This window comes from Rhinolophus hipposideros (assembly GCF_964194185.1).
Source record: "Rhinolophus hipposideros genome assembly, chromosome: 6".
NCBI classification, from domain to species: Eukaryota; Metazoa; Chordata; class Mammalia; order Chiroptera; family Rhinolophidae; genus Rhinolophus; species Rhinolophus hipposideros.
Window position 1 is genome coordinate 63476818 of NC_138052.1, and position 26651 is coordinate 63503468.

The 26651-nt window shown below is 37.9% G+C and overlaps 1 protein-coding gene across 5 annotated transcripts in view; it reads left to right on the forward strand.

The window, feature by feature from the left end:
• Nucleotides 1-9316, forward strand: part of MYO1B (myosin IB) — a 172807-nt gene extending 163491 nt beyond the window's left edge. For all 5 annotated transcript variants that reach the window (XM_081051487.1, XM_081051488.1, XM_081051490.1 and 2 more), the window contains 4 exons: nucleotides 999-1131; nucleotides 1479-1631; nucleotides 3033-3160; nucleotides 7995-9316. In XM_081051487.1, coding sequence (XP_080907613.1) covers nucleotides 999-1131; nucleotides 1479-1631; nucleotides 3033-3160; nucleotides 7995-8118 — 538 coding nt within the window. In that variant the 3' untranslated portion in view covers nucleotides 8119-9316. The remainder of the gene's footprint in view (nucleotides 1-998; nucleotides 1132-1478; nucleotides 1632-3032; nucleotides 3161-7994) is intronic.
• The last annotated feature ends 17335 nt before the right edge of the window (nucleotides 9317-26651 follow it).

A 26651-nucleotide genomic window follows, 5' to 3' on the forward strand; every position in this document is an offset into this window, starting at 1 on the left:
AGCAGTCCGAGGGGTGGAATAATTCACCGTCCCACCACTGTGTAAAGCAGCAACACTCGTGGGTGTTGGCCTTCTCTATCCTGGGAGCTGTGAACACTGGCCACCTACATGGATTTTTCTTCCCTGATCTTCCACCCACAACACAAGCATGTAAAGTTGTATTTGCAAATTGCCAGAACTTTATAGCGCAAAATGAAGCTGCAGGTTGGGTGTTTTGTTTTTTTGTTTTGTTTGTTTTGATGTCTTTGGAGAAGCTGCCCTGAGAGAGTCTGCAAATCTTAAGCGAAATCAATATTTTAGTGCTGTATACATGATTATGTCTCTTGTAAGATGTAGTTTGAAAGAAAACTGCTTTGATTCTAAATGTTGACCTTGGCCACTTCTCTTCATTTAGGGGGAGAGGTCTGATTTTTCTTTCATATATTGCCTCTTTATAGCCAGACTTACAAGATAATATTAGGTGTTCTGTAGTTTTCTTCTAAAGTGGTTGCTCTGGACCCATTTTTCCTCAGAAGGCCTATTGATTTTCTTACTTTTCAACAAAAGGAAATATTTCTTTGGATCAGGTGATGGTAATGATTTGTGCTCTTGTTTTCATTGCTATATATTTCTTAAAGGCATTAATACATTTTTTTTGTGGGCAGTTGTCAATTAACAGATTAGCAAGACTTGTCTTTTCCTTCATATGAGGCCCTGCACTTCGCTCTTGGTTGTTGCTCTTGTGAGTGATTTCTATCTTGATAGCTCCATGTGATAAGATTTTTATCAGAGTCCTACCTATCAAATGCCATGAGCACATCAAAAATGTATTTGAAATAGGTTTCAGTCCAGCTTATATTTAGGACAAGTATGCGTATAACGTATACAATATAGCAAATAAGTTAACTTTTTATGAAGTTGTCATAATACTCTTTGGAATCAACTGACCCGTTATCTTTTCCAGTGGTGCTTCCATTTGAAACTGTTTCTAATGTGAGGGAATTTTTTTTTTTCTTTAGTGTTGGGCAGCCATTCCAAGGGGCTTACCTGGAAATCAACAAGAATCCCAAGTATAAGAAACTCCAAGATGCCATTGAAGAAAAGATTATCATTGCTGAAGTTGTGAACAAAATTAACCGTGCAAATGGGAAGGTAAAAACGTTAACTCTGAAGAACTGCAAGATGTATTTATCAGTTGGGACAGTCATCTTTAGTTTTCTGAATGTTAACATTTGTATTTATTATTCTCAGCAAGGGAGCTATTTTTCCTTCCCTTTAAGCCTTGGTGGAATTTTGCTTGTTTTCTGAAATTTTTGTGAATTAAAAATATTATCTATGTCCCTTAGTGTGTTCTTAGTTTACATAGGTGTGCATACCGAAAGATTGGAATAAAATGTGAATTTCTGTAAATAACTAATGGCTTTAGTGTCATGGACCATTTTTGAGTATTTCTGATCATTGGGTTTTACATCCTCTTTTGTTTTGTTTTGTTTTGTTAGAGTACATCCCGGATTTTCCTCTTAACAAATAATAATCTCCTTCTTGCTGATCAAAAGTCTGGACAAATCAAGTCAGAAGTTCCCCTGGTGGATGTGACCAAAGTATCAATGAGCTCACAAAATGATGGCTTCTTCGCCATCCACCTCAAAGAGGTAAAGATTCAACTGTTGATTTGATTGAAAGATTTCTGCATCTGTCTAATATCTAATTATGCCACATAGGATAATCCTATTACTTGAAGTTTATCCTTGTTACAGATTTGCACATTTTAGCTATATTCACGCCAATGTAAAAACTCAGGGTTGGCTTTTTTCAATAATTGAATACGATTCATCACTTTCATTGGCTTGTTCACTTGAGTTCTAATTTTACTGAGTAGCTTTTGTTCACACCTGCTATGATATGCATTATTTTGAAACTAATTCAGAGGAATATCAGGGTGTTTTAAAGTATGCTCCCTCCTGTTGTTTCTTCTATACACCAACTTAGTAAATGTCTTCTTGTTCATTTTAATTTTGGGGGTTTTAAATAAAGAATGCAACTACAATAAAACAACTGCCTAATAATTTGGACCTAAAGATTTTTTAATGTTCTCTGCTTTTAGCTCAACCAATGACCTTGGTTACATCGTTTAACTTTCATGTGCCTACCTAATTTTCCTTGTCCTTAAAATAGGGAGAATAATAGTACCTACTTCATAGTGTTGCAAGGATTAGATGAAATACTATGGAAAGTGCTTAGCATAATGCCCATCACCTAATAAATAGTCACTGAGTAAACAGATGCCAGCAAATATTAATCATATTTTGGGTCATACATCTAGCTAATAGTGCACCTATCTAGCTGATTCTAAACTTAGGAAAAATACCGTAAGCTTAATTCAGCCTGTCTTCCCAGTTATGAATCTTAACCTAAAGGAAGTATATCAAATCCTAACACAGTGATGCTGAACCTCCATTACACATTAAATAATGCTCATGCCCAAGTCACATCCCCAGTTCAACCAAATCAGTTTCTTGGAATGGGACATAAGCATCCTATTCTTCAAAAACTCCCCAAATGAGTCCCCTGTGTAGCTAAGATTGTGCACCACTGCCCTAGGATATTTGTTGGAAGTGTTATTGTTCTTATTTTTTTAACCAAATCCCCGAGGAGTTTTTGTAAGCAGTTCTTTCAGAATGAGTTAATGGGTTAGGTCAGCGCTTCTCCAACCTGAACGCCCAAACAGATCACCCAAGGATATTGTTGTGGGTTCATATTCAGTAGCCCACAGTAGGGCCTGAGGTTCTGCTTTTCTAACAAGCTCCCAGGTGATGCAGATGCTACTTCTGGTCCTGGAACAACTTTGGGTAGCGAGGGGTTAGGTGACCTTACTAACATGATCTGAGCAAGTTGAAAGAAATACTGCTTTTGTAATTGCTTATTCAGAAGAGTGGATTCCAGTAGCTGCTGTTTTACAGAGGCTGTAAATACATTTTTAGCGACACCTGCAAGCATTTGCCTTCTAAGCAGTCTTTAATTATGATAGTCTGACTCTTGGTTTGTCTTCTTAGGGCTCCGAAGCAGCTAGTAAAGGAGACTTTCTCTTCAGTAGTGATCACCTGATTGAAATGGCCACCAAGCTCTATCGGACGACTCTCAGCCAAACCAAACAGAAGCTCAATATTGAAATTTCTGATGAGTATGTTCATGAATTACTTGAATATACCTTTTAACTTTCAGCTTTATTGTTTTAGTTGAGCGATGTGATCACATTCATTTATTAGGTATTGAATATATGTCTGGCATGTGTTCTAGATGATGGATGGGCAGTGAATGATACTGACCGGGTCTCTGCTTTTATGTATCTGACATCGTAGTGGAAGAGACAAATATATACTAATAAAATAATAAGTGGGTCACATGACTTTGGTTAGTGGGAAGTGCTATGGAGGGGGGAAGAAAGCAAGCTAAGGATCAGAGGGTGTTATTTTTGATAGGGAGATCAGGGAGGCCTCTTTTTAGTGACCTTTGAGTCAAGACTGGAATCGAGAGCAAAGCCACTCTATAATCTAGGGAGATGTCTTCTGTGGTAGGGAGGCAGCAGGTGCAAAGGCCCTGAGACATGAGTGAACTTTGTGGCAGAGTGAAATGATAATAAAAAGACTCTGGGGAGAGAGGCAGGGGCCAGCCATGTGGAGCTTGGAAGCTGAGGTAAGGAGTTGAGATTTTACTGAGGATAATGGGAAGCCATTAAAGGTTTTGAGCAAGGGTGTGGTGTGATCTGATTGATTATTTTCAAAGATCGCTTTGGCTGCAGTGTGGAGAGTAACTACACTGCAGCAAGAATAGAGAGGCAAGAATAGAAGCAGAGAAAATAGTTAGGAGCTGTGTAGGGTAAGGATGATATGGCTTAGGCCTGGGTGTGAGAGGACGGTAGTGAGAAATATTCTGAACGTAGTTTGAAGGAAAACAAGGACTTGTGAACAAATTCGATGTTAGGTTTTGGGCCTGAGCCCAAATGATGATCCCATTTACTACAATAGATGACACTTGAAAAAAGAGGTTTGGGGGTGGACGGAGTGGGATAAAATAAAAAGAGGGTTGTTTTAGATATGTTGTATTTGAGATTACTTTATTTTCACATATAGACAATTAGAGTTATAGAATAAGTATGTTGACAAGGATTTACTAGTACCAAGACGGCATACATTGGAAATTAGCCTTTTTTACTTTACATTAGGGCTCTAATTACAGACATTATTTGTTTTGCATGCAGTTTTGAACATCCCTCCATTTATTAAATCTATCAATAGAAGATCATATGAATTTGAGTGACTATGTTATTTGATACCGAATTGATTACTTTTCGACAGATTGTTTACTATATGCTTAAATACTTGCATCGTAAAATTGCATGACCAGATTTTTCAGGAAGTGATTTTATTTTCTGATTAAGATTTTGCCAGCGTAATCTATTTCAGCTCTTTGTAAAAGTCTTTTCAAAACCAGTACACACCCATACCTATCCTTTTGGAAGCCAAACATACCATACTTGATGTATTAGGATTTATAGACCTTGGTTATTGTCTATTCTCATTTTATACTAAAAATGGTGTTTGGATTGGGTGGGAGATTGGCCTTCATGTATACTCTGAAATTAGAGTTTGGACTAAGTAACTTTCTTGTTTTTATGTCCTTTCTCACAAAATGAAGAGTATTAGGGAAAAAGATAATGGCTAGCTGGGTTCCAGTTAGTTAAGGTTTTCACCTGGTAGTTCTATTAGAGCTGTAAACTTCCTTGAGCTGAAATTTTTCATAAGTTGGGATGCTGGACTTCTGGTTGGGTACGACTGATAATTCCCACTACCATGGAAGATTATATATATTCCAGATGCAGAAGCTCTTTAGTATAAGGATGAAGCTGGTTTGTAATTGGCCGACTAGACTAATTAGGCTGTCTTTACAGAAAAATATCGTACCAACAGCCAGGCCACCAGGGATAGTAGCCAGGGATAGTAGCCAGGGATTGCTACTTTTAAGCATTTCCCAAACTGGTATTCTAAGAACACTGCCTTTGCAGGATGTTAATAAATGGTGTGCTGTGAAGAAAGTGTTCTCTGGTGCAAATTTACAATCAGCCCTTCTCAGAGCCTCTGCAATCTCATTGCACATTATGACTCTCCTGAGGGGCTTTGGGGAGAGCATGTGCTGTGTTTCTCAAATGTAATCAACCACAGAACCCCTCCAGTGGCTCTCACGGTTTGTGTTTGAGGCGCTGAGGCATACGATTACACAACACTGATGAGGATGGCTTCTTCTGGGCATCGGGGACTCTGCCTTATCACAGAGAGGGGTGTGTGATGTTCTGGCTGTGTAAGCTTTCAGTAAACATGCTGTCTGAGTAAAGATTTACCGTGTGGCCACATGAAGAAAACCAGCCTCTAACACCTGTCCTTCTCCAATTCCTAACTATTGACTGGTCTTCTAAAACTGAAAGAGCTGATACAACCTTGCATAGCACCCGTGGTCCCTTGCCAGGCAGCACGGGGAAACACAAGGCCAAGTAAGGTGCCCAAGCCTCTCTTCCGTTACCTGTGGGAGTGTGGACGCAGGGTTATATAATCTTTTGGGGGTGCATTTTAAGTTTAAACAAAATTTTATAAAGTCCTGGGCAGGAGTGCCTGTGATGTATTTTCCAGCCGTAAGTGTTTTTGGTCCATTTTGTTGTCAGCTGTACAGGGTAATGTTTTCAACAGCATTCAGTTCAGTGTGTGCTTTCCTCAGTGCAGCCTTTTCAGAAGTAGAAGTCGTTAATCTAACAAACCCCATCTCCATAATCATTATGGGTAAACTGGATGTCAGTTTACAAGGAGCAGAATCAAAGTACTGTTTACTCCTTCCAGCGGTTTTAACATGCACAGTGAGAATTGTAGTTTAAAACGTAGAAGTGAGAATTGAATTCATCGAGGGACTCAACTGCTTTGTAATTCCCAGTTCTTACACTCCAAACTGTTCAAACTGTAAGTGGTGGCCTTTTAAGGAGAACCTTAAATAAAAGGTGTAGTATTTCTAAAAATTAAGTTCTGAATATATCGAAAACTAAAGTGAATTTGTTCCATTAAATATTTTAAAACTACCTGTATATATACATACATGTATTCGCATGTATACATATAGTACATACACACACGCACAGACATACATGTATATTAATTTAAGTTATACAGTTGTTTTTCTGAATATTTTAAACCTGAACAGCTAATCCACAGTCCTTTTGCTGTGAAGTTCTAACTGGTATTGATGCCGTGAAATAGTGCATTCAATGTTAACTGTTTGCTGGAAGATGATTCTTTGATTCTCCATTTTTTTTGCTGTGGGCCATGCTTCAGTTTTCTATGAATTACAGATAAATAAGAGCATTTACCTCACAGGTTTGTTTTAAAGTTGTTTTAATATTTTAATTTACTAAGAACAGTGTAGTGCATGGTAAATACTCAATAAATTTTAGCTGTTGTTATTTTTAGAGTGAATCGTGATCCTGGAGTATCACCATGGAGACAGCCCACGTATGCTAAAGTTATTGGGAAAAGAGCTCCTTGTACATTTGTTGCACTGCAAGTAGACTTTGAAAATTGAAAATATAAAAATATTTGATTTTTACGATGTGTGTATTTGTGTTAAACTTGAAAGATGTTTTTTCTTTTTTTGTTTCACACACATAGATAAGAGTATATACACATGCCAGAGAGATGTCCCAGACAGGCGAATTTGGAACTAAAGCCTTTTCTGTGTTTTCAAGTTAAAAAAAAAACCCACCAATTCATTTAAAAGCTCAGAAATACTATCATTTTAAAACAACCAATGAATCAGAAGCTTATGTATCACATTTCACTCCAGAGGATAATGTTTGCAAAATGTGGACTATTCAGGCCTTGAAACTGAGACTAATGTATACAGAGCAGAGTTGTTTCAGTCTTTGCTTGTTGTCGTGGATGCCAGTGACTCAGAAATCTGTTCCCTAAGAAATATACTGAAAACTTGGCGACATTATACTGAGTCTAATGGTTGGGAGAAAAGAGCACTGGCTTTGAAATGGGCAAGGCCAGGTTCTGATCCAGCCAAGCCACTCTCATGCTTCCCCGCTGATGTCATCCTGAGGGCAGGGACCTCATGGAATACATCCCGGTGTCCCTCACAGCACCCAGCCCAGGGGAAGCTGGCAGTATGTTTGTAGGAAGGTATGACACATAATCTCATGGGCAGGCACTTGACCGCTGATTATCTCTGAAAGGGAAGATTTGGGCTAGAATATTGTTTCCCACAGTATGCCACACGTGCCAATGGTAGGATAAGAACTGGCTTTCGGTGTACACTGATGGTTTTTAAAATTTTATAACTTATGTATATTTTAAATGGGTATTAAAATTATGTATACATTAAATTGGTATTAAAACAAGTGGCAGATCAAACTCGTGATTTTATCATTATCATTATTATCTGTAGATCACCACTATTTTGAAATACATTTATTTAGGCTGGAAATGACTATTAGCATAATGTATGGGTATAAGAAAAATTGTATCTGAATAACTAAAGACGAAAAACCATAGTCTGTGGGATCTCCAGACCCCTTCTTTTTCTGAAATTGTTGATTTCATTTTCTCAATTTGTTGGTTATTTAATAGGATACCTCCCCCGGTTTATATTTTTGCTATGCAAAAATGAAGAAAAGTGGAAAAATGGCATGTTGTTGTTCTTTGCATTTGAAACATGGAAATTACTGTTCTTACCCTGTCTTTTCTTACTGGAATATGATGAGTTAAAGAACTTCATTTTCCTTAGGGCTAAATGATGACTGCTGGAAGTAAATGCAATGTAATACCTGATGATACAGTTCTATGTACAGAAGTGCTAATGGAATGGAAAGGAGGAATGCTTGTCAACATCAATATCCATCAAAAACAAAAGCTAGTGTTAGTGTAATCATCAGCTGTTTTGTGTGTACTTTAATTTGTATTATTCTTTTCTCCTAGGTTCCTGGTGCAGTTCAGACAGGATAAAGTATGTGTGAAGTTTATTCAGGGCAACCAGAAAAATGGGAGTGTCCCAACGTGCAAACGAAAAAACAACCGTCTCCTTGAAGTCGCTGTTCCTTAACTGGTGCCTCCTCCTGCTTTCATGGACTTGTTTCTTTGTAATAGTGCAATTTGGTTTCGTTTTATTTGGGGTTCATTGTACGTTTGGGAATTGTCAAAGGCTAATACCTTTAAAGTCCCTTGGCAAAATAAAACTATTTGACTAATCAATTTTTATTATTGGAATAGTTTTAACCTTTAAAGGTGCACATTCTGTCCTGGGACAGGATTGTAGAAACTAACAGTGTCTATGCCATGTCATGTGTGTTCTTTGTTTAGTCATCATGTTAGGTCTGTGTACCCTAAATCAACATATTACTCATAGATCATTAATACATCTAAGTATAGGAAATGGTCCTAAAAGATAGTACATTCACTCCTCTAATATTTATGGAATGCCTGCTCTGTGCTAGGCACTGTACTACATGGTTTGAAAAGCTATGAGGAACTTGTTCTATTTTGAAGGCCACAGCATTCTGGCTGGTTTGGGCTGGCTTTACTATGGCTAAGAGGGCTTGAAAATGTTGAGACCAAAACAGTAATTGTTGATGATGGACAGCGTGATTAGAAATCCTGTAGTGTGACTTTAACAAAATACTTCAAAAAGGGCTGGTCCTAGGAAGTAGAACTATATGACTGGGTAAAATGGCTCTACGTGTGATTTCTATTTGAAAAGAAAAAACTGACATTTGAACAGGACTTTTAATTTGTTTAGATCTCTTGTAATTGCTTAGAAAACAGATTCATTCTTATTTTAGAAAAAGTGACAGAAGCAGTCCACTAAGGTTATATTTTCCTGTTTCTGGTAAACATCATATATGATCCTATATATGCTAATATTTACAGAGTGTTGTTTTCACCCAAATTTGAGTAAGTACTTCAAACAGCTAATACAATGAGGGCTGAAAGCCTTTCAGATAGAGGCAAACATTCTATACAATGTGCAATAAACATCCAAGATCGTTTTTGAAAGTTTTATTTATAGTAAACATTTTGTATGAGAGAGGTGATCGGTACAGGGTGCATATTTTAATCAAGGATCAAAATTGTTTGTGTTAATTTGCAGGACTTTTTTTTTTTCTTCAAATTTATAATAAGGATTCATTTTGGAAGCTACTTTTTAAACTTTGGAATCAAATTTCTTCTTATTTGGGAGGATAATGTATATACAATGGTATGTTAAATAATAAAACTGTTCTAATTTGGTGCCATTTCCTGGATCACAACTGTATTTTTGTACTTCAAGCTATTTTCTTATGTTGTGTGTCAATATATTGTCGCACAGAAAGGCTTTGCACTCCAAACATTTCATGTTCTCTGTATAATTGAATTTCACTTATCGTTTATAAACCAGAAACAATCATTGAAAGTATTTTCTGGGGATTTTCTTTTAATTTTTGTACTTAAAAATATTGCTTCCATAAAGAAATTCTCAGAAGCCTTTGTTTATTGGTGCAGAGAGAGGATACAATGACTTTCTTTCAATCTTCTCCAATGTGGACCTAAAGTGATAGATAGATGGTTCCTGAAATAGGTGAGTAGAAGTTTGGAACAGAGAGGTGTTTGTGTTTTGTTTTTTCTTTTCCAGTATGTAATACATTCACATTGTATAAAAAGATATACAATACAACACAAATTCTCCATCTCATCAGTCACCCTGCTGCTCAGTTTCTTGCCCCTCCAAAAATTAACCATAGTTTTCTGTTGCTTTGCCTTACTTTATACATATACTTACAAGAGGCAATAAAAATATAGATATTTACCTTCCTCCTGTTTAGTAGACAAAAGCTAACATGTTATAGGCATTTTTCTTTACTTTGCCTTTTTTGCTCTTCATTCTTTTTATAGTGGCAGACGTAGTCACCCATTGTATGGATGCACTATGTGTCTGTCCCCTACTGATCATCACTGGGTTGGTTCCTGAAGGAAAGTTTAAGTCCAGCATGGAGAGGACCAATATTCTATGGGTCTATTTGTCAAATTTTCTCTAATACCTTGTTTGCAGTTTGTTCATTAGGATCATTAGCGACAATAACATTAACATACAATAATGTATTTTTCAAAGTTTATTTCCAATAGAGAAACCATTTACTCTCAAACTTCATGGTAGGTATTCTGAAAAGATTAAAAATATCTCTGTAAAGTAGGTTTTTCCACCCCTTTATAAATTTTTTAATTATAGTTGACATTCAATATTATTTTATATTAATTTCAGATGTATAGCATAGTGGTTAAACATTTATATAATTTAAGAAGTGCTTCCTTCGTCTGACCAGTCTGGTACCCACCTGGCACTACACATAGTTATTACCATATTATTGACTATGTTTCTTATGCTATACACTAGCATTCCCATGACTACTTTGTAACAACCAATTTGTACTTCTTAATCCCTTCTCCTTTTTTCACCCACCCCTCCAACCCCCACTCCCATCTGGCAATCATCAAAATGTTTTCTGTTTCTATGAGTTTATTTTTGTTTTGTTTATTTTGTTTTGTTAAATTCCACATAAGCAAAATCACATTGCATCTGTCTTTCTCTATCTGACATACTCCACTCAGCATAATACCCGTCAGGTCCCATGCCACCACAGATGGCAAGAACCCATTCCCTTTCATGGCTGAGCAATATTCCATTGTATGTATGTACCACCTCCTCTTTATTCACCATCAGTGGACACCGAGGCTGCCTCCACATCTCGACTATCGTAAACAACGCTGCAGTGAACATATGGATGCACACGTACCTCCAAGTAACATTTGGGTTTCTTCAGATAAATACACAAGTGGGATTACTGGGTCCTTCATTGTCTCTTATAGCCTTTGTTTAAAGTCTGTTTTGTCTGGTATAAGTATTGCTACCCCTGCTTTTTTTTTGCTGCTTTTTTCGTTTCCATTTTATGGAATATCTTTTTCCATCACTTTACTGTCTGACTATATGTGTTGTACAATCTGAAGTGAGTCTCTTGTAGGCAGCATATGTAAGGGTTTTGTTTTCTTACCCATTCAGCCCTCCTATGTCGGTTGAATGGAGCATTTAACCCATTTACATTGAAAGTAATTGTTGATATGTATGTAGCTATTGCCATTTTATTATTCATAATTGATTTATTCATAAATGATTTTGTTTCTTTCCGTCTTAAAGAAGTCCCTCTAACATTCCTTGTAATACTGTTTTTTTGGTGATGAACTCCTTCACTATTTCTAGTCTGGGAAGCTCTTTCTCCGTCCTTCAATTTTAAATGATAGCTGTGCTGGGTAGAGTTATCTTGGTTGTAGGTCCTTGCTTTTCATCGTGTTCAATATTTTGTGCCAGTCCCTTCTGGCCTGCAAAGTTTCTATTGAGAAATAAGCTGATAGTCTTATGGGATCTCCCTTGTAGGTAACTAACTGCTTTGTTCTTGCTGTTTTTAAAATTCTCTCTTTGTCTTAACCTTTGGCATTTTAATTATGATGTGTCTTGGTGTGGGCCTCTTTGGGTTCATCTTGTTTGGGACTGTGCGCTTCATGGACTTGTCTATTTCCTTCGCCAAGTTAGAAAAGTTTTCAGTCATTATTTCTTCAAACAGGTTCTCAATCCCTTGCTTTCTCTCTTCTTCTGGTAGCCCTATGGTGCAAAGGTTGCTGTGCTTGATGTCCTGGAGGTCTCTTAAACTATCCTCATTTTTTTGGATTCTTTTACTTTTTGCTGTTCCAATTGGATGGTTTATGCTACCTTGTCTTCCAAATCACTGATTTGATCCTCTGCTTTATCTAGTCTGCTGGTGATTCTTTCTAGTGCATTCTTCATTTTAGTTGTTATATTCTTCACTTCTAACTGGTTCTTTTTTATGGTTTCTATATCCTTTTTTTATGCTTCCTATCTCTTTGTTGAAGTTCTCACTAAGTTTCTTGAACAACCTTATAACCATTGTTTTGAACTCTGTATCTGGTAGGTTGCTTGCCTCCATTTTGTTTAGTTGTTTTCTGGAGTTTTCTCCCATTCTTTCATTTGGGATACATTTCTTTGTTTCCTCGTTTTGGCTGCCTCTTTGTATTTGTTTCTATATATTAGATCTGCTATGTCTCCCAGGTGGCCTTATGTAGTAGGTGCCCTGTGAGGCCTTGGCACCATCTCCCTGGTCACCAGCTCTGGGTGCTCCAGAAGTGTCCCTTGTGCGGGTTGTGTGTGCCCTCCTGTTATAGTTGAGCCTGGAGTGCTTTTGGTATGCCATTGGGTGGGATTGACCCTCAGGCTGATTGTTTATAGGGTTTGGCCACATCCACAGCTTATGCGCTGCTGTGTGGGGGCCTTACCCCACAGAGAGGGGTTCTCCCCAGCAGACTCTAGTGTATATTGAGATCACCTTTTGTGTGTGCCACTTGTGGGGCTAATTGGGTGGTGCTCTGCTGTGGTCTGAACCCAACCTCCACATATGTTGGTTCTGGGGTCTCGGGAGGGGCTCTAATGCAGTCCCAGGTCACCTACTGTCTGTGACTGGCCAAGGTCTACCTAGTAGGAGCTACAAAATGATCCGCAGTTGATTGCTGCCATGCTAAACCTAGAGACTTGTGGGAGAGGCCAAGATGTGAACCAAGGATATCTGCCACCAGTACCGGGCCTGGGGTAGCTTCACAAAAAGCCATGACACATTGAGGCCTCCTACCACCTGCTGATTCCCTTAAGGTTCAGCCACTGATAAAGCCTCCTGTATTGCACAAGTTAGGTGAGGCAGGGTCTGGGGGAGTCACTAGAGTGGGAATCATTGTGGTCACCAGGTTAATATAAATTCTTGTTTGGTGCCAGTGCTGAGCCTAGAGCTACTCAGCAAAAATCGCAGCACACTGAGGCCGGTCATCACCCACCTGTAGCCTCCTGAATTTGATAGTTTTCCAAGAAAGTGCAATGTGGGCAGGTTGGCTCCTGGTACTGAGGGATTGGAGTGGGGCGGAGTCCCAGAAGGACTCACCAGGCCAATCAGATTCAGATTTGAATGTGTGGGGGAGGGCTCAACACAGGAAAGATCCTGCCCACCTTCCCGCAGCACTGGGAAGAGGGCCGCTCACAGGGATAATAATGAGTGTCCTCCAGGCCTCATACGGAAGCTACACACCTCAGTCTTCACTCGTGTGCCTCTGACACCCACATCACTATCTCAGCTGGAACCCAAGGTGAGTGCCTGCAAGTGAGTGAGTCTGTGGGGGCTGTTTAAGAGGACGCCTGGGTTTCCCACAGCGTTTTCTCCTACCTGGGTGTTCGGAATCCCCACCGTTTTTCACAGCCAGATATGGAAGCTCATCTTCCCAGCACCAGTACTCTGGATTAGGGAGCCTGGTGTGGAGGGTTGCCATCTCTCTCTCCTCCAGGGAGAAACGGGCCAAGATATCCCTCCTGATTCTCAACTGCCACAGTTGAGAGGTTTGGGGCCCATTCTGCATCTCCACCCCTCCTACCAGTCATCACGTGGCTTCTTTATATTTTTAGTTTTAGGACTTATGTTCATGAAATTCATTCTAGGTGGGTTGTGACTTGACTTGGTGGAAAAAGTTTTCTGATCTTTTGCAAGTAAGCTTCCTTGTATCAGGGTGAAATTTGCCTCCGTAGAGTTCCTTAAACCAAACTAGCCAGTTTGGGGGAGCATCCTTAAACAATACAGTTGTTAAGTGAGAGTTCTTAGTGCTTGAAATATAAGGGGTGATGTCTCCTTTCTTTTCCATAAGGAGCAAGGTAGCAATTAAGGAAAATGTTAACTGCTGCGAGCAATTATTTAGAGATTTTCAGCTTAGAAATGGAATATTAAACCCTAATTTTCAATCCTGAGGTTAGAGGTCACTGCCCTTCAGAGGCACTTAAACTATTTTCTTATTGGAAACCCTTTGCATTCGCCAGTAGGGAAAGCAGTGATAATTTGACCTCACTGGAAATGAGAGAGCTACCTCGTTCCAGGTGACCCACTGTAAGTGCAATGTTTCCCATTATGTCACCAAATCAATCTGGGTCAAAATCACAAAGAAAACTTGTTTTAAAAGAACAAAACAAAACAAAAAGCCATGCTGATTATTGGGCTATACCTCTTCACAACTGAATCAGAATCTCTGGAATAGTTGAACACAGGTACTTTAAAGGAAATCTCCAAGTGATCGGGCACATTAAAGTTTGAGAACTACCAAGAAAAACCGTAGAACTATTCTGTAGCTACACACAGCCATCTGTTTTAACAAGTCCCTCAGGAGGTAATACTGATGCAAACCTAATTGAGAACCACTGGTCTACAGCTTCTCTTTAGCTACACATGTTGGACCTGCCAATGCTGCACCCCTCCCCCAATGCCTGACTAGAAGTTACTGATAAACTAGCATTGCCCTATTACAGTGGGTAAACGACCAATATTTTTTTATCTTTGAATTTCTTTCACTGTCCTGCAATGGAGAAGTAAAGTATTGGTGGCATGCCAGATTTCCTATGTACCATGAGCTAGCCACACAGACCTAACTTGTTCCCGACCACCAGTTAGTTGCCCAGCTCCTGGAGTGACTTGAAGATCTTAACTAACAGGTGATGTGCTTAAAAACAAGGTCACCAGGTAATGTGTACCAAAAATCAGACCATGGTAGTCACCAAGTTTGCAGTGTGGATGACACAATTACTTTTTTTTTAGTAAGCAATATGACCTTTATTGAAGTAATGACCTTTATCAAATACAGTAAAATTATTTCACAGGAGAGGAATTTATATAAATACGCACTTGACTTCCATCTACCGCAGGGTAAGAAAGGAACTTTGGGAAAGTTACTCTGTAATAGGCTGGTTACATTTTTGTATTTCACACTCTTGGAATAATAACTTGGACCCAGTACTCAGGTGTAAGACCTTCAGCTCAAGTTTGAATACCTTTGTTGATACCCCAAGAGTTACGGGGTATGTGTAATGGCAAAGAGCCAAAGCCAAGAATTCTGAGAATCAGGCACAATCCTCAATACTGAGGATTTGGCTGAAATCTAGGAGAATAAATGGCTTTATTATGCCATTTCAATTAATAGGCTGAGTGAGAACTCTCAAGTTCATGTAATTGAGTATAATTGTGATAATTAGAGCATAATTTAAAATACTTTTAGGCTAAATATAATAGACGAGGTTTTTTTAATGCTATTTTTCATATACTACGTAAGTCATTTAGGTTCTAAGATATTCAGATAACAAGCACTCTTTAAAATTGTGTACATTGCTGGGGAAGGAGTACATTTTTTACTGTGTATTAAGTTTTTTGCAGAAAGCATTGTAGTAAGAGCCTTTGTTTTTAAACTGGGCAATTAAGTTCAGGGGTGTAGAAGGGAAGATAATTGACTGTAGTATTGCTCTTCTTCCTGGTGAGAAAATCAGCTGTGAGTTTTCATTGTCCATTTGAAGATTTAATGTTGAGGTGTTAATATACCAGAGGTGCCAAAAAAATGTATACACATGACTTGTATTCATCTTTTGTTATTGGTATATATTGAGTATTAAATTTTAATACAGTTTTTCCTTTCTTAAAATATGTATATATTTTTTGGTACCCTTTGTATTATCAGCGGAGGCATTCTTTAATCTCGTTTTAACAGTTCCTTTATCTGCTCTTTAGGTCTCAACTTTTGGTTATCTAATCCTTGGTAAGCCATGCCGCTCATAAGATGGCACTTCTTTATGATCTCATCAGGTTTTATTTCAATAGCCACTCAGTAGAAAATTAACTTTTTGAGTGGGTTTCCTCCAAATCTTGGAATTGTTTGCCTCATCCTCTTTGGTTTGGAGATCATTTTTAAAAATCTGGAGTTAATTACAGTACAGAATAAACCACAATCTCTTCCTCATTAACTTATTGCTAGCATGATGGCCAGAGACCCTCTGTTCAGTTCCATAATATTCAACAAAAATCTAACTTTGTAACCAAGGAAAATAGTCTCAGCTTCTCAGTATTGAAGGAGGAAACTGGGAACAGAATTTAATTCCATATTTACCCAAAGACCTTGCAGTGCCGAGAAAAAGAAACAGAGCAACAAGTCACTTTATCATTTTACTCATTTTTAAATGTATTTTTGTCCAGTTTTGAGATATAATTGACATAACATTGTATTAGTTTTAGGCATACAAGATGATTTGATATATGTATATATTGCAAAATATTTACCACAATACATTTAGTTAATATCCATCACCTCACATAATTAAAAATTTATTTGTGTGATTAGAATTTAAGATTATTCTCTTAGATCATTTCACTTATTTTATACTCATCCCAATTTTCCTTTTTTCCTTCCTCCATTCTTCACTCCTTTTCCTTCCTTCCTTCCTTCCTTCTTTCCTTCCTTCCTTCCTTCCTTCCTTCCTTCCTTCCTTCCTTCCTTCCTTCTTTCCTTCCTTCCTTCCTTCCTTCTTTCCTTCCTTTCTTCCTTCCTTCCACACATCCATTCTTCTATCCTTTTACCAATCATTGAATCTAGCATATTCTCCTTAATACTTTTAATGACATACACATCAGAAATGTATACAAACAGAAATGTACCTATCAGGAATTTTTACGAAGTGAACACATTCATGTAACTAGCACCTAAAACAAGAAATATCCCAAAGATAACACCCAGCAGCCCCCTTCTTCATCCCAGTCATAATCCCCCACAAAAGTAACTTCTATTTTCTAGTACCATATATTAATTTCACCTATTTTTTTTTACATCATATAAACGGAATCATGCAGTATATACTCTTCCCTCTGGCCTCTTTCATTCACCATTATAATTGTGAAATTCAGTCTTACTGTTGCACATAGCTAAAGTTTGTTCTCCTTGCTGTGTAATATTTAATCATCTGGGTAGACTACAATTTTGTTATTCATTTTACTGTTAACGGACATTTGGCTATTATGCATAGTGTGACTACAAACATTCTTGTACATGTTTTGGTGGATATCTGTATACATTTCTACCAGATATATACCTAGGAATAGAACTGCTGGGTCACAGGGTTTGCATCTATTGAGCTTTAATAGATTCCGTCAAACACTTCTAACGGATCAGACCAGTTTCCATTCCCACCAGCAGTGTACTGGGCTTGCAGTGCTTTACATCCTGGCCACACCTCATATTGTCTTTTTAATTTTGGACTTCTTGCTGGATCTTAGCTTTAATTTTCATTTTCCTGATTACTAATGAATTAGAACACCTTTTCAATATTGGCATTTGCATATAATTTGTGAAGTACCTATTCAAGTATTTTGCCATTTTTTTTCTGTTGGGTTGTATATGTATTTCTTCTTGATTTGCAGTTATCTTTTGGATATGAGGCCTTTATCAGATATGTGTATGGCATGTATCTTCTCACTGTCCGCAGTTATCTTTTTACTCTCTTATCTGCGTGTCTTTGTGAACAGACATTCCATTTTCATACAGTCCAGTTTACCAGTTCTTTCCTTGATGGTTAGTACTTTTTGTTTCCTGTTTAAGAAATATTTGCTTACCCAAAGTTATAAAGATATTTGCCTATGATTTCTTTCAGAACCTTAATTGTTTTATCTTTTATATGTAGCTCACTAGTCTACTGGAATTGATTTTCTTTTTTGGATGGTGTAAAGTAGGGAGTCAAGATCATTTCTTTCCATATGGATACCCAGTGGACTCAGCACATTTTATTGAAAAGGCCATCCTTGTCCCACTGTACTGCTTCTAGATTCTCTCTTGTATTAAATCATTTATCTGTGTGATTACTAAACTGTGTTAATTATTATAGCTTTGTAAAATGTTGGCATAGTCATTTTGAAATGAAATTCATAACTTTTAGTTAGAGGTCATATGCTCTTGTGACTGGAGAGGGAAAAGCATTAAAACTAATAAATACACATTTTGAGGTATTTAGAGTAGTGTTAGCTCATCAGAGTTCTAAAAATATGAACATAAAATCAGCTCTTTCCTTTAGCGATGGAGATTCAGGTATGGGAGTTCCTAAGTGGGATCATATGGGGGAAAATATTAAATGTTTCCTGGAAATAAATTAACAGCTTCTAATTTTATGTGATATTTTGGTTTTCCATTGACTCAGTGGTTTCTATATTACCAATTATCCCAATTTTAAGTTTTCCCTAAAGTCTTCATATAATTACTCTCTTATATAAAAGTGCATGTGAATATTTTGTTTTTAAGTTTCCCTGTCACATTCAGTTTCGTTAGTAGTGAGAGACCTCTAATGGTTTTTCTAGTTTTTTAATAATCTTTAACAATATTTTTACAATGTTTTACAACTTGTTATCTTGTGCAATGATAACAATTTATAGATGAGGCCAGATGATGCTAGAAGTGGAGTCCACATCTTTGTTTGGCTTCTTTAGTGCTCCCACACTTTTTTAAAAAGATTTTTCTAAATCATTTCCTAGTAATCACCCAATCCACCCTCGTGTGCAGTTAAATTCAGTATTAAATTTAAATTTAAACTGAGCTATTTAAATTCAGTATTAAATTTAAATTTAAACTGAGCTATTTAAATTCAGAATTGCCTTTTCTAAAACGATCACAGCAAACTCAGTTTTCCTGAAGTTGAAATTTTAATTGACAGAGGAACAGTACTAAAAAGGCATTTAGTAGCCGTTTTTCAGTAAGATTAAAGGCATACACATCTTTTTTCCCCCAATCAGGAGCAAATTGTAGGCAAAGGAAAACGTACTTAACATTCATTTTACATGCAATCAGTTGCCTGGAAAGTTACGTGCATCTATAAGTCAAAAAGGAAATAAGTTTATATCAGTCTAAGCTCAAACACAGAAGGGAGAGGGATAGAGTAGTTAGACATTGCATAGCAGAAAATAAAGATTTTCCTCCATTTAGAAACCTGATAGTAATCCTTCAGTTACAAATTCACCTTTGTTCATTCAGTAATGTGTCTGGTGATATTGCCATTCTGTTGTCTCGTGAGTCCTACCTTTTAAAAGGGAATAGTGTCATATTTAAGCAGAATAAGCAAGACTCCTTCTCTTTGTCATAGCTCCTAAAAATTACCTGAAAATGAGTTTCCTAGAGCCTGAAAACAGCTTTTAGAATAAAAGCTCATAGAAGATTGGACTGTACCTCTTAGGAATCAGCACTGTTTTTATTCAAGGGAAACTACCTAATACTTTTTGATAGGGGAAAATCAGTATGTTTCTACTCAGATGACCAATACAGCATTTTTGAGAATCAAGTTCAAAAAGGGTTTTGCAAATTTAATGCCTCCAAACATCCATTTACACATGAGAGGAGAAGAATTCCTATCTTGACAGCTATTTTGTAGAATTTGGGTAACCATAAACACAAATGAAAAGGAAAAGCTTCATAGGTATCTTGGTATTTGTTTTCATTGGAAAATACATTCACTTCACTGTAGCTTTGACCATAAATGGGGCAAAAGTTCCTGTATCTTGGTATTTGTTGGCAGACTTGGCACTTACTAAGGTAGAGATTCAGGAAATGGGAATAGCTGGAGTCTAGTCTTTCTGATCATTTTGGAGACTGTTTTGTAACAGCTGTCTTTACTTCCTTGCACAAGTTGGACTTGAATCTGAAAAATAAGTGGGATCTGGTCACATTAAATGAAAGGCACTTGGGGACTGTAGCTGAAAAATTATAAAAGGGGAAGGAAATCCACCCACTAATTTGTTCTTTCTACTAGGAAAAAACCCCACAGAGGAAGATGCCATGTGTGGTGTCTTGAACTGTCCCAGACCACACCACAAAGTTTGTCTGAAAGAATTTATTTCACAAGTGTGGTCTGATACATACAGAAGCAGGCACACCATTTATATCGCTATCGTAAGATGCCATTTCTGATGGATACGTGTGTCTCGTTAGGACAACGGATATAGGCCTGCTCTACTCATCCAACTGCACAGAAATCATCATCAGTCACATGGTTGCCACTTTCAAACAAACCCATCTTGAATACTTTATCTTTGTGGCAACCACTTCAGGATTTCATTACATTTTCTGCTGAGTTATGGTACATCCTCGTAATAGGAACTGCTTTATGTTGAGGGTAGAGATGTAAATTCCAATTTTGCTTTCAAGTCCTATTTTGACGTGATCAAATCACATATTTTTCAATAATGGCGTTACCACTTATTCTTTTCCTGGAGCTAGTAAAATGCCTTTAAACCAAAATCAGATCCCTGACTGGGCCATTTTGCTCCATCTTAGACTTCACCCCAATGAATCTTGCCAAAGTTGTATCATTAGACAAAAATGCAAGTCAGCAGCTTAGCAGAAACCCTACACTGCCATTCAAATGAAGCTATATTGAGAGTGGCTCAAAGGTTGCCATCTTGATTTAGGAAAATGGATGCTGAGGATTAAAAGTGTTAGTGAAGGAAAAACACTTTATAGTCTTGTCTAAAAAGAAAAGCATTTTCCCAACACAGTGGAGTTTCAAGAATATCAGTGAGATAATACTATATTAAGAGATTGTCTGTGTCATCTAGTTGGGTGGGTCCCAGCATTTTCTAGTATGAAGGCCTCTTCTTTTTTGAGTAACTGCATGACGGTGGTCACACTTTTATCATCTTTTGATTGGGCAAACACATATATAATTTGTATAAGTTTATGACAACTAAATTTACATTTCTCAACACATGTGCAGAATGGAATTACATATGTTTGCAGCCATTTATAGAGTCACCAGGACTTGGTTTATGAGGACTTGTAGACTTCTTTCAAAAACTCCAACGTTTGGGGATTATCAATTTGTATCTTCTGATCCCTTCATTTTATAGGTAAGAAAAGTGAGGGCTCAGAGAGATTCAATGATTGGCCCAAGATCTTATGGTCTTTGGCAGAACTAGATTGCAATCCATGTCTTCTGGCTTTTCCACTCCCCACTACAGGCTCCCTTAGGAGAATTAGGAAACGCATGAATATTCATTTATGAATTTATAGTGGTGGATATTAATGGAAGACGCCACAGTACAAAAAAATGTACAGGAAAGATGGGACCCCAATGTAGAAGTTAAAACTGGCAGTGCCCAGCATACAGTAATTATTCAATAAATAGAGCAGATGGAAGACAACTTCTTTCCCATGTCTAACCCTCTGCTCTCCCTGGCATTCCAGTTTCCTTAAATATGAAGTTGTCACTATCCTTGTTCATCCAAGTTATAAAATTAAATGTTCAAACCTGCTTTTCCCAAAGATCTTTATTACAGAAATTCAGTTCCCAACCCCGGCCATTCTCCCCACAACCCATAACTTTGTGTAATAACTTTATGGGACTTACTTTTCATACCATTCCTCTGGCAGGAAGTGGGCATAAGCAGATGGATTATTCTCATTTCCCAGGCAAATGTTTTAGAAAGAAACTTTCTCTCTTGTGGTCCTAAGGAGAGTAACGTTGATATGAACAATTAAATAAGATTTCCCCTGGTCTTCATTCATTCTTTCTGGCATTATGGGAGCTATCTCCGAGCTAATTAAGATGGTAGATATTGCAGAACCAAATTATATCTTTAATATCATAAGTATAAACAATCCTGCAGCATGAACACCCATTTCAGAAACACATTTGCATCTTCCCTAAACCCATGAAATTGTTACTTGAGTCCCACTGGACCCACTATTTGTGGAAGAGTCAATAAAGACGCCCCAGGATGAGAGCTTTGTGTCAAGCAGAGCCAGGCATTAATTCAGATTATCCAGTCCGGGATTCAGCACTCTTTCAGACAAGTCAAGGCTATACTCTCTTGATATCCTCCAAAGGGAAGAGGAGACAACAGAGACCTTCAGCTGCCTGAAAAACAAAGGGTACTTAGGTATTTTGTCTTAGGGAAAATTGTTATCTTAAGTTTACTTGATAGTGACCATGTTTAAAGTAATAGTACTTAAGTCTGTATGGGACTAGGCACTTCATTTGTTTTTAAAGAACAATTGTGGCTGCTTGCCACACACCATTTATTTAATAGAAAGGATCAGGGAAACAAATTGAGTTTCATGAGTCTGAAGGAAGCCAACACCTGCTACCTCTGATAAGCAAAGTAATGGTGGGTATTTATACAGATTTGCACTGCTCAGACAGGGTGGGGGGTGGGGGCAGGGGGGCTAACATCTTTTATCATTTAGGAAGACCATTTTAGAGCAGATTGGAGGTTCCATTTAAAGTCAGCCAGCTTCATTAAATCTTAATCCTGGTTTATAATCTCTCTCTCTCTCTCTCTCTCTCTCTCTCTCTCTCTCTCTCTCTCTCTCTCTCTCTCTCTCTCTCCCCCTCACACACACCCCAGGGCTTCTGTAGCACACACTGGCTCATGTTGGGTTTTTTTAAGGACAAACCTTCACTAGCACTCACTTTGCCCTGTTATTCTTCTCATTTATCTCAATCTCTCTAATCCCTGCATCTCTTAACCTCCTCAGGACAAGTGCAAAGCAAGAGCCCAAATTATTGGCATTGGAATTTGGCCCTGAAGCAATCCTGAGATAGCCTAGGAGGATTGCTCACACTTTTCTCATAAGAAATTAGTAGCTCAAATTCCTTAACTCAAATTTCTTAAAATTCAAAAATAATGATTTTGAGAAATTGATAATAAATCGATGAAGGTTAAAATGGCACACAGTAAAATATGTCATAGATGAAGATTTGATTGGAGAACTCCTGCATGAAAATTGCACCTATAACTACCTTGGTTCTCGTCTGAAGCAACTCTGGAGAAGTCTATGTGCTTCAACATGTATCGCATCCTCATTTAAAAAATAGAGGTTTGATATCCTCTGTTTCTTCATTCATATGTAGGACGGGTCTCACCCTAGGTACCCTGTATGCAAGGTAGTCAGCAGCACTGGGAACATGCAGCCCCAGGGTTACATACTGTGCTTATCAATGTGACAGGCAGGCACTCTCTGCTTTGGGAGGAGCTGGGATGTTTGAAGCCACTTCCAGTGAGAGAAAACAAAACAAAACAAAACAAAAAACCAAAACAAGCTATCAGAAAAAAAAAAAATTGTAAGAAAAATAATGAGAAATAAAATTTACAGAACATGCCTAAAACAGATGTGTTTGTATTATCCCATTGGGATACATTTTGTCCTTGAGTATATTCTGTATAGCACATGTTTTCTTTAAAAAAGAAGTCAGCTATCACTTCCTCTGTTGCCTCCCTTTTATTTTCTGGACCCCTTAATAAAATAATTCTGTTACAGAAGAAGAGTAAAATAATATGATCAGATATGTTTCCCACAAATAAAACTAGCTACAGCTTTGAAAATATTTTTTTTTAACTACTGAAGTATGGCGTAAGAGAACAGTGGTTTTAGCATCTTTAGCGTGTCCTTCAGCACTTGATGTGAATGACAGCTAATAGAAAAGAGTCAGGCTGGCGAATGACTGCCCCACCTCCAAATGGCTCTTGAACAGACACAGCTGGTGCTTTGGACCATAAAGAGAAATAATTACTTCTGCAGAGTTTAATTTATGCTTCATTTAAGATTTGTAGGAAATAGCTTACTACTGTTCCCCTTTAAATCTTTGGGGCTTAGGTGCCAAAGAAGCTAACCATGTAGACTCCTACTCCTTCCATTTCTGGCACTTATTCAGCATGAGAGGACTTATTTGCATTTAAATGTTAGATATGGGGCCTTTTTGGACTTAGTGCTGTTTGTAAGATTTCCTTGTGCTGGTGACTGACAAATGGATATTTAAAACAATCAAATGCATGCTATTATTTGAAATCATATGATTTAGTCTCTCTTGTGGCTAAACTGTTTTCCAAAATAAAAAGTGTCCAGAATCCTCAGCTCTGCAGATGACGTGTGTGTGCACACATGCGCACGCCTGCATATGCACATGAGTATACATAAAAAAAAGAAGGGGAAAAAAACCTCACTATGTGCTTGCTTCTTTGAACTTGAACCTCATCTTGCAAACAGGCAGATCTCATGTGTGATGTATCTAATCAGGAAGTACTGGAGATATTTCTGTAACTATTTTGCAACATAATGCTATATCTTTCTGCCTCCCTTGAAAATAACATGTCCTGTGTCTCAAAGATCATAACACTTGGGTTACATTTTTTTAAAAGCAAAAGAACAAAATAAAATTCCATGATGCTGGCTTGGACCGTATCCACCATACTCTCTGGAGCAAAGTCCCAGATGCCAGGCCCCTAGAGGTCACTTGTTAATTCCTTCCCTGCTACTGGAAAAATGTAGCTTCCTTTCATGCCATCAGGGAGATGCTCTATTGCTCTCTGCAGAGTGCACTGGTGTGTTGGCCTGTGTCTAGGCCATTCTGACAGACTAATGGGGAGGAAGGGTGAGAGAGATGAGAGAACAGATGATGATGACATTATGGAAAGACGGATGTGGCCAAGCTGCCTGAACAGAGTAGCAGGCAAGGCACAGCGACTGGGACTAAGAACAAGGGTTTGGGGGGGCGAAGATCAGTGGGAGGAAATACGGCTGTGATGGCAGAGGCAGTGTAAATACTCTCTAATTAATGAATAGTGTTCAGTTACACCCTTAAATTTCTCCTCGTCTTGTAGAACGCAATATTATAAAATCACAATTATTTGTCTAAATCATAAACCTAACTTTTCAGGAAGGCTCAACAAGGGAACTTTTCTTTGAGAGGTTGCTTCCTGTGTATTTGAATGACGTTCCATTCTTCCTTCCCTATCCCCCACCTTCCACTGACTCACTCTAGACAGCAAAGCTTTGTGCCCTGGGAGGACATCCCCACACTTTCTTACATTCACTCTACCCGCCTCCCAACAGGTGTTGTGTAAGACTGTGCTCTGCACTTCATTTGTCTTTCCATCCTCTCAGCTCAGTTCACTGCACCTCTGGAAAGTTTATTCTCTTCTGCTTGTACACACTCTTATAATCTCCTTCCGTCTTGCCCCTTAGCCTCTCAGTTTTCTCAATAGAATTATATTTCTTCTTCATCTTTATAGCATTTTGGTGCCAAAAAAGATGTGCTAATCATGGCAAAGTAACTCTTTCCTTCAGAGCCCTTAACTAATTTTGAATGCTTACTACATTCATTAGTAAGATTCTTTTGTTGAGTTTTTCTCTCTTTCACAGGAGTGTAACACCAAGAAGGTGGAGATTTTGGTTTTCCTCACTCCCTTTTTTATATTCCCAGCTTCTATATAGTGACATGCATATGGCAGACACTTAATCAATATTGTTGAGTTATTGAATGAATGAATGCAATATTTATTGAGCACCTACTATACGAGGTCTGACAATTAAGTTTGCAAACTCATCCTAGAAAAAGTGCTCCATACCTCACTGCTGAATATCACTATGGTCACCTTTGAAGTACTCCCCTTGGGAAGCTATGTACCCATGGCAGTGCCTAGTACACCCTTCAAAGTAATTTTGGAACTCTTTTTCTGGAATGGCCATCAGAGCTGTTGTCGTATTACCCTTGATGTCCTGAATGTCATCAAAATGTCTTCCTTTCAATATTTCCTTTATCTTTGGGTAAAGAAAGAAGTCATTAGGGGCCAGATCAGGTGAGTAGGGATGGTGTTCCAATACACTTATTTGTTGACTGGCTAAAAACTCCCTCACAGACAGTGCTGTGTGAGCTGGTGCATTGTTGTGATGCAAGAGCCATAAATTGTTGGTGAAATGTTCAGATCATTTTTGTCTAACTTTTACATGCAGCCTTTTCAGCACTTCCAAATAGTAAACTTGGTTAACTGTTTCTCCTGTCCAGTTGGTACAAATTCATAATGAATAATCCCTGTGATATCAAAAAAGTTTAGCAACATCGTTGCAATAAGTTCGTGAACTTAATTGTGAGACCATGTATGTCAGATGCTGTTCTAGGTGCTGAGGATATAATGACAAATATAATTGACATGTCTCTGAGCTCTTGGAGCTTACATTCTAATTGATAAATGCACCAAATGATTCTCTTTTAAATAAAAGAAAAAGCAATTGAAAGTAGACATCATAAAATACCAGTATGATCAAGCTCTAAAATCCTTGAAAATAAACACAAAATTCTATCTCCTGTCTTTTTTCTAATTAAATGCCAGCTTTTAAGTAGAAATATTTCTTACTTTGCCTCATTATTTTTCTCTTTTAATGGCCATTATTATATAGTATTACTGTTAACTATGTATTGTTTGCAAACATGAGGTATTTCAGCCACATTATAATATGAACAGACTTTGGATATGAGCATAAGGAACCAAACTGTCTTTTAGAACACTTTTTATGGGAAAAGATATTCATGTATCTAATATTGAACTTAATTAACTCTTGAAATGCAGCCTGTCTGCATGGTTAGACAGGATTTCAGCATGAGCAAAACCCAATGAACTGTTGACAGAAGCATTGTGGAGTGTTAGGCTGGTTTAAAAAAAAAAACGGATGTAAATATTTTATCTACTCATTGCCCCAACAACATCATTAAGAGGAAGAACTTGATCATGGCCCTGTCACGTGGGTGCTAGTATGGTGTCTCCTTCCCAGATTACGGGCTCTCCATCACTCAGACTTCTCTTCCAGAGGGAAAAATCAAACAGACAGCTGCCACCTTTGTTGATGGGGAAGACCATTCATCAACTAGAAATGGTGGCTAAC